Source organism: Xyrauchen texanus, chromosome 48, assembly GCF_025860055.1.
Source record: "Xyrauchen texanus isolate HMW12.3.18 chromosome 48, RBS_HiC_50CHRs, whole genome shotgun sequence".
In the NCBI taxonomy this organism is placed as follows: domain Eukaryota; kingdom Metazoa; phylum Chordata; class Actinopteri; order Cypriniformes; family Catostomidae; genus Xyrauchen; species Xyrauchen texanus.
Genome location: NC_068323.1, coordinates 18803170 through 18811645, shown reverse-complemented (window position 1 = coordinate 18811645; position 8476 = coordinate 18803170). Strand labels below are relative to the sequence as shown.

The following is an 8476-nucleotide window of genomic DNA, read 5'->3' as shown; positions in this document are numbered from 1 at the left end:
ACAAAATAACCAATGAGCAAAACTGGAAGAGCAAATGAGCAAAACAAGGAAGAAATTAAGCAAATATTTTAAATAATACATTATAAAAACAACTAATAATAAAAATTATGTAAAATATTGTTATATCAACTTATATAATCAATAGTCTTTATTATATGATATATATTATGTAATAATAGATTATACCAAAAATAATCAATTACCAGAAAAATGCAAAACAAGGAACAGAAATGTAGCAATAAATAAAAAATATTAATATTTATATATATATATATATAATTGATGACTATACACACTCAAATCACTCAAGTCCAGATAAATGGGTAGGATTGCATCAGGAATGGCATCCGGTGTAAAACGTGCCAAATAAAAGATGCAGATCATCTGCACCTGATGGGAGCAACCGAAAGAAGAAGATATATGCTCAAATCAAATCACTACACTGATCAGTGAACACACATAACACATACAAAATGACATCACAAAGCTCTGCTAGCATCAAACCTCATTGATTCTAATTGACGTCATGATGTCATAACATTAGGTTTGATTTAATGGCAATGTTGTAGTTTTTTTTTATATGCAAGTTAGAATGAGTGTCATGATTTGATTTGAGAGTAAATAATGAGTTATTAAAATCATATAAATCATCATATAAAATGAATGTATTGCTTCAGAACACTTTTGATATACGATTTGAGCCACATGGTGTAATTGTCGTTTTTGGAGCTTGAAAGTTTTGGTTTGGTTGCTTTTGAATGCATGGACAAAAACAGCTGAGCTCAAATATTTTAATTTATGTTCTGAAAATGACCAAAAGTCATGCAGGATTGGAACAACGTGAGGGTGATTAAATGAAGACCGAATTTTCAGTTTTGGGTGCACTATTCCTTTAACTCATTATTTGCTCTCAAATGAATTTTTTTTAAAATAAAAATAATAATTGATCAATTCAAGCCCTAATCAAATATGGGGTAATACCAATAGTATAGTTACAGTATATTATGTTTTATTTGTAATTTTTTTTTCCAGATAGGTACCAATATGGCTGAGTATCTGCGACGTGCAAAAAACACCACTGAATTTCCATATATCCTGATGCTTGGAGACAAAAACCAGTGCTTTCAAGCCTTTGTTGTTATAAACGGAGAATCACTTGAGCAAAACACATTGCTGGCAGCAGTAGATGTTTGCTTAAAGGCATTCTACACCTTAGATGTCAATTTCCCCAAACCGTGTTCCCCAGTGTGGGAATTTTCACAGACTGTGTGGACTTTCTGGAAATGAATCCCCCGCTATAAGGATTCCGCAAGCATACATTTCTCATACATCTGTCTAAACTTCTTATATTGCTGTAGATGTTTGCATTTAATGCATTCTACTTTTAATGCATCAGAGCCAGGGTCAATGAAAGAATTAATATTTTTACTATGACTACAAAAAATGATTAACTGATTATTTTGACTGTGATTTCCTGTGCTTGTTACACAGCTTGTTGTGTGTTATATTAGAAATAGTGGTTGAATGCAAAAAGTTAATTTTGTATCCTTTATAATTGCACTTAATTTGCACAAACTCGTACACACACTGAGAACTGTTTTTAGTTGTGCATATTGTATACTGAAATGTGTTCTCGTCAATAATTTATTGCCATTTTATTTTTACTCTAACACACACACACACACACACACACACAATTACTAAAGTTGTTTAAATGACCAAGATTTCTGTGTAAATTTCCAACCCAGTTGGGTTCATTTGAACCCAGCTTTTTAGTCATTTTTAACCAATAGTTGGGTTAAAAAACATTTAATGGGTCATACATTTAACCCAACCCATCTGGATCAAAACAACCATACATATATATGTATATATATATATATATATATATATATATATATATATATATATATATATATAATAGTAAGTCAATTAAACAACTAACAAAACAAAACTAATGTGAAATATTTCAATGTCAATTAAAACTAATGAATAATACGAAAATAATTAACAAAAAAAAAATCTACTGTTTCTGATTATTTGTTAAAAATACGATATTATATATTAACAACAAAAAGTAAGAGAGGAATGGACCTTACCTTTGTGGAAAAAAACTAAAAGACGCACAAAATTAAGGCACTCAAAACATCTACTTCTGAGTATAACTTCTCTTCTCCTAGTCGGTCAATAAGAGACAAACTGCATCATTAATTTCTCGCATCTCCCCGGTGAAGCGCGTAAAGACAGCGCTTCATCATCAGCGCTCAACTCAACAGTGCGCGCGCATGATCTGAGCTGATAGAGGTGTAATCACATTATCCTGTTGTGAATGCGCTGTGTGTGAGAGAGAGACGCGCGCAGGAAAGAGTGCTGAGTGTGCGCGCACTCGCGTTCTAAATGACTTCCTTTATGCTGAATAAGAGACACGCCCTCTTTCTCAGAACACCAGCCTCCGAGTTACCGTTGCTAAGCAGCCGGCGGGCGAGGCGATGTGGAAACGCCAAAAGTGCTTTTTATCAGTGACCATCTGGTTCAATTCATTTGTCTATTTTTTATTTATTTTTTTTAACCTTGATAAGAGAGAATAAGCAAAAGGTGATTGTTTATTAGTGGTTAATAATTGTTTACTTGATTAAAAACAGACAAAAAAATCCAATACAATTCAATTATTGCAATGTGTAAAAAAAGATGGTCGTTATGATATTGTCTTTATCGTGACATGAAAAAATTATATATTTCAATTGTAAAGTGTTTGAACATCATATTGGTACTCCTTTGCAACTGACTTTAAGCACTTTTTTTATTTTTTTAAATAGTGAATATTAAAGTGTTAGTTCGGCCAAATGAAAATTCTCTCATAATTTTCTCACTCTCATGCCAGCCCAGATGTGAATGACTCTCTGTCTTCTACAGAACACAAATTAAGATTTGTATAAGAATATTTCAGCTCTGTAGGTCCATACAATGCAAGTGAACGATGGCCAGAACTTTGAAGGATCATTAAGCACATAAATGCCGTATAAAAGTAATCCATAAGACTCCAGTGGTTTAATCCATATCTTCAGAAACAATATGATAGGTGTGGGTGAAAACAGTGTCAATTATTAAGTCCATTTTTACTATAAATCTGCACTTTCACTTTCTTCTTTTGTTTACTGGCAATTCAAATTCTTCATGCATATCGCCACCTACATGCCAGGGTCAAAGGTGGTCAAAAAAAAGTACTTAAATATTGATATTTTTCTCACCCACACCGATTGCATCACTTCCGATGATATGGAATTAACCACTGGAGTCTTATGGATTACTTTTATGCTGCATATATGGGATTTTTGAACCTTCAAAGTTCTGGTCACCATTCACTTGCATTGTATGCACCTACAGAGCTGAAATATTCTTCTAAAAATCTTAATTTGTGTTCTGCACAAGAAAGTCATACACATCTGGGATGGCATGTGGGTGAGTAAATTATGAGATTTTGGGTGAACTTAAATGTCCTGAAAATAGTAAAAATGCAAATAAACTTGATGGTCCTAAAAGTAGGCTTAAATATGAACAGGACATTTTCTTGTCAGGTTTCGTGAGAACCAAACGTATATAGATGTAAGCATAATAGGCTACTTACAACTTATTCTCACTGAATTATATGTACAAATGTCTCCAATAAACCCTCAATGAACTGATAGAGCTCTTCTTCTTTTTTACAATGGATTACAGGCGACTTTTACTCCACACAAGCGTTCACGAAGAGAAATATCTAGCCAATTAAATCAGAGCAAAGCTAGAAAGATTTACACTCGCCACAGAAATTTCCAGTAGGCCTACAATCATTTCCAGGCCTGTACGTTTGTACGTTTTTAAAATTCCCAGATATTTCCATATTTTACATAACCGTGGGAACCCTCTCATTACATCCAAAAACACCACAGCAAAATCTAGTGACAGTCTCCGATGAGAAAGAGATAAATGATGATGAAGAGAAAGCGCGTTTATCTCTGAGGGCGATTTGTGACTGTGTGCACGCGCGCTCAGTAAGAACAGCGCGAGAGCGAGGAGCGATGAAACAGCGACACCTACCGGCACATCAGCTAAATTAAACGAACGCTTTGTGGTCATATAGAATGTTGTGTGCAATGGAACAGTGCAGGATTGGTTGCATTATAATGGATTGTTAGATTCTGCCCGAGAATGTTCCTAAGAGCATCTCGCGTTCTAACATGGCCAGTGCGTGTGCCCAAGAAACAGTGCAGAATTTAGCATTTCTAATATTTAATATTTGTATATCTTCGATCAGACAACTCTAATGTAATATCTGGCTGCAGACAATTAAGTCGCTGGACTATTGAGTACAGATGTGACATTCGTAAGGCAGTCAAATGAACATTTATTTGAAGAATGCTTCTTAAAGCAAAGACTTGATCTGATGGAAGATGGTCCTATTACTCATTCGGGCTGAGTTAGAAAGAAAAGAGAAAACAAGAGATGTATCTTAAAGGCTGTTTTTCAAGAGAAAGCCTAGACATGTCTGCACAACACTTTTGATAGCCTAAGAAGTAAAAGTAAAACATTTTGCAGTTAAAAAAAGAGCAACATTTTTATCTGTTGTATTGGGGTTTTAACCCCTGTCCACCCAGACAATAATGAATCTAAAAGAAAGAAAGAAAATTAACATGCGTGTTTTCTATACATTCCTCATTCCTACAATAAAACAAAATCAAAACAATCAAATATGGAAAATGAATTTCATTTATACAGTTGCTATGACCTAAAAGCACAGACAATAGAAAAATAAACCATACCATTATGCTCAAATCAAACGGATTCACCAGAACAATAGAAAATCAGAATAGCCACTCTGGCTGATTACATTTAAAAAGTACGTTATGCCGTTTTTTAAATGTGTTTTGTGACTACATTCCTTATTTGCGATAAATGCTCTCTCGTCTAAAATTGACCGATATAACTGTTAGCCGACTTTAAAATCAGCCCTGCATAAATGGCACATTACTGCTAAAAAACAAAAACAGAAAACTTGGAACACGTCACAATGTCGTATCCATAATGCACATCTCACTTGAAGCACTCATCACATGCATTTATTGTCACATAACATCTGACTATTCCCTCACACACACTCTCGCAAACACACACACACACAACAAACATAAAAACTTACAGTTCCAAGCTTTTATACAAAACCAGGAATGCAATGCCTCTGGTGTATAGTTAAGCATGAACAGAGAAAGCCCTTTTTACAATGTTTGTATTCAGCGTCTGCGTATTGGCCAAACGGGACCAGAGGGATTTCATCAGTAACTGAACGTCTGTGCTGATAGAACCGGCCGAGATCAGTCTGTAACGTCTCGGTTCTTTTACAGCAATACGCTTTTAGGAGATCCAGAAAGCAGCAACAGGTTCTGCTGGTTGATAAAAAGCAGCGATTGGTGTCCTTTCTTCACACCGAACGAGGCCCCAAGAACATGCAGATCTTTACACTGCTGCCAATGTAGACAATGTCTTTACAAATGAAAAGGGAAAGTGGAAACATAATAATAATAATAAACATGGACGCAACACTAACAGATTACATTTGGCTTGATAAACTAGAGTGGAGTTGTAACATTACAGTCACTTCATATAATACTACACCAACTGAAATTCCACCTTTTAAAAAGTTTGTATATTCAAAACATAATAAGCTTTAATTTGAACACTATGATTTGCACCATTTGAAACCAATGATATGCATTAATATTCAGAATCACAAACTAGCCAGGCAGAAAAGTTCAAATCAAAACATTTAATAAAGAGATAGCATGAAAGCCTCAAAAATCAAAGAAATAAGGTTCATAATAGCTTTTGAATTTGCTGAGGCAAAAGGTTTTCATTCATTGTTATAAAATATACATGATAGAAAATTAAAATAAACGGTAAAATACTTCAGAAATAATCATTATAATAAAAAAAATGCCCCCATCCATACATTTAATTGGTAACATGAAATATTGTGACCCTTTTACTCGAGGTGGATGCCAAATGTCAATACAAAGTGCATAAAAAACAGCAGCATAAGAGATGTGGTGTATCAGACAAATGGTGCAAACTAAAATGAGATCCTTTGAATATAGAGGTTCAGTGTTCAGCAGAAACCAAACTGTAAAGTTTCAGACCAGTCCTAGATTAAATGACCATTACTGGTGATTCTGTCAAGAATTAATGAAGAGAACTGATGTAAATGGGTGTTTTTTGGCATTCCTCACAGTAAATGTGGGCCTTCAGATCTGTTGTTAATGGCTAGCATTGTTCGCAGCACCTGATATGTAGATGCAGAGCACAACACTGTGGATATGGCAGACAAGTAAACATAAAACCAATCAAAATCAAGCCGGACAGAGACCCAGAGTCATAGCACACCTTTAAACTGATTCCGAATGGTTGCTTCAATGACATTGCCCTTTGGGTGATAATCATGAAAACTGTCAAGAAAATGTGCTGGTCATATTTAGCCTTAACTAACTATTTTGCATACAGAAAATTCCGATTTTTTGCATTGTGATTTCAATGATTCTGAATCATTGCATCAGTGTCCGGACATTTTACTTTTAGTATTCCCATTAATTTCAATGATGATTCCGATTACTGTAATGTATCTGGACGTTTTACTTTTACTGTTCCTAATGTTTTAAATGACGATTCTCATTACAGTAACTCATCCAGATGTTTTACTTTTACTGTTTCCACTGATTTCTGTGACAATTTTAATTACCGCAATGTATTTGGATGTTTTACCTTTACCATTCCCACTGATTTCAATGATGTTTCTCATTACCGTAACGCATTTGGATGTTTTTACCTTTACTGTTCCCATTGATTTCAATGACGATTCTCATTACCATAATGCAACTTTTACTATTCCCATTGTTTTAAATGACAATTTTCCTAACCGTAACACGTCCGGACATTTTACTTTTAAAGTTCCTATTGATTTCTATGACGATTCTCTTTGCCGTAATGCATCTGGACGTTTTAATTTTACTATTCCCATTGTTTTAAATTATAATTTGCATTACCGTAATGCATCTAGATGTTTTACTTTTACCATTCCTATTATTTTCAATGATGATTCTCATTATTGTAACACGTCTGGACAGTTTACTCTTAGTGGGGGAGATGTGTCTTGAAAAAAAAAGTCTTAATGTCCCTAAAAACAGGCATACATTTTTTGTATGCAAATTATAAATTAGTATAATCTCTTTTGATTTAAGAGTAAAATAGGACCAGGATATTTCCTTAACAGGTTTTGTTACAATAACCCCTCTAGTTCGAAAGACCTAACCAATTACCTTAACCTGATTGTGGTCAATTCATTTAAAATTTTCATTTAACTAAGTTGCTTTGTTTTCACATAGTTTGATTATGCAGAAAACTGAAGAATCACTGGGAATGGCAGATCTATACATTTTAAATGTCAAGCGTAGCCCAACATATAAGAGGAATGAATATTAAAAAAGCAACTGACAAAGCAATCAGCAATAGTTACAAAATGAAAATAACTCAATAAACGATACTTCTGCAAATTCATCCTTTTTGTATTAAAACGTCTTGGATAATTATGTTCAGACACAAACCACCCAACTGCACTGAAAAAGGCACAATTTCTATAATAATAAAAAAAAGAAAATGAAACACTAAAATTTGTTCACTGCTTCCAAACATGTCCTCTGTACAATAAAAATCTTTTGGTTGTGGAATAAAAGAAAAAAAAAAAAAGATCTGATGCAAAAAAATAAAACAAACCAACATACAGTATTGCGGCAGCAGCAGCAAAAAATTAAGTTGTAAAAAAAATTTTGTTTTGTTTTTGCATACAACTGTTTCCTGGCATCAAATCCACTAAAATTACTTTTGATAAATTGGCTAAGTTATTTGAACATTTGAAGAGCGCCTCTTTTCTTAGAATCACTAATGTGTATAATCATTCATTCAGGCAACAGAAGCCTAGACATTGTTTTCTACTTGACTGTGGGGTAAAGGGGACCTAACTGGCTATGATTCCTCCATTTGGAAGCCAGAAATAGAGTCCTGTCCTAGATATAATGATGACGATATATTCAAAGATGACATTGAATAGCGATGCAGTTTTTCCTCTTTGTTGGCTTTGTTTGTACAGTGTTTGAGCCTCAGACAGTGGGTATCAGACCATGGCACGGTAAGGTCCCTGCATCTTGAGGAACTGGATGATGAATGAAGGGCCTCCAGCGACAATCTGGGGCGGAAGGTGGCTGAGGGGGCAGTTCTCTATGCTCATGATGGACAGCTTACTGCATAGGGCCAACTCAAATGGCAGACTATGCAAGTTGGGGTTGTCATTAAGGTACAGGTCCTCAAGGTTCTCCAGTGTACCTGTGGTTGGAGGAAAATGGAGAGAATGGCTAGTTAGCTTCTTTTAATTTGACATTTAAAAATGTGATGCTCC

General features: G+C 34.5%; 2 protein-coding genes across 6 annotated transcripts in view; both read right to left on the bottom strand.

Annotated features, from left to right (window-relative positions):
* Positions 1 to 2360, bottom strand: part of LOC127639353 (alpha-2A adrenergic receptor-like) — an 8539-nt gene extending 6179 nt beyond the window's left edge. The window contains exons 1-2 of one of the 3 annotated variants that reach the window (XM_052121308.1): positions 2100 to 2360; positions 297 to 390 (exon numbers count right to left, since the gene is read on the bottom strand). The gene's annotated coding sequence lies outside the window, so the exon portion shown is untranslated. Of the gene's footprint in view, positions 1 to 296; positions 601 to 2099 lie in introns of those variants that run through there. The other 2 variants (XM_052121307.1, XM_052121306.1) reach the window with 2 other exon arrangements.
* Positions 2361 to 4265: 1905 nt separating this feature from the next.
* LOC127639350 (leucine-rich repeat protein SHOC-2) overlaps positions 4266 to 8476 on the bottom strand; it is a 28793-nt gene continuing 24582 nt past the window's right edge. For all 3 annotated transcript variants that reach the window (XM_052121301.1, XM_052121302.1, XM_052121300.1), the window contains exon 9: positions 4266 to 8403. In XM_052121301.1, coding sequence (XP_051977261.1) covers positions 8195 to 8403 — 209 coding nt within the window. In that variant the 3' untranslated portion in view covers positions 4266 to 8194. The remainder of the gene's footprint in view (positions 8404 to 8476) is intronic.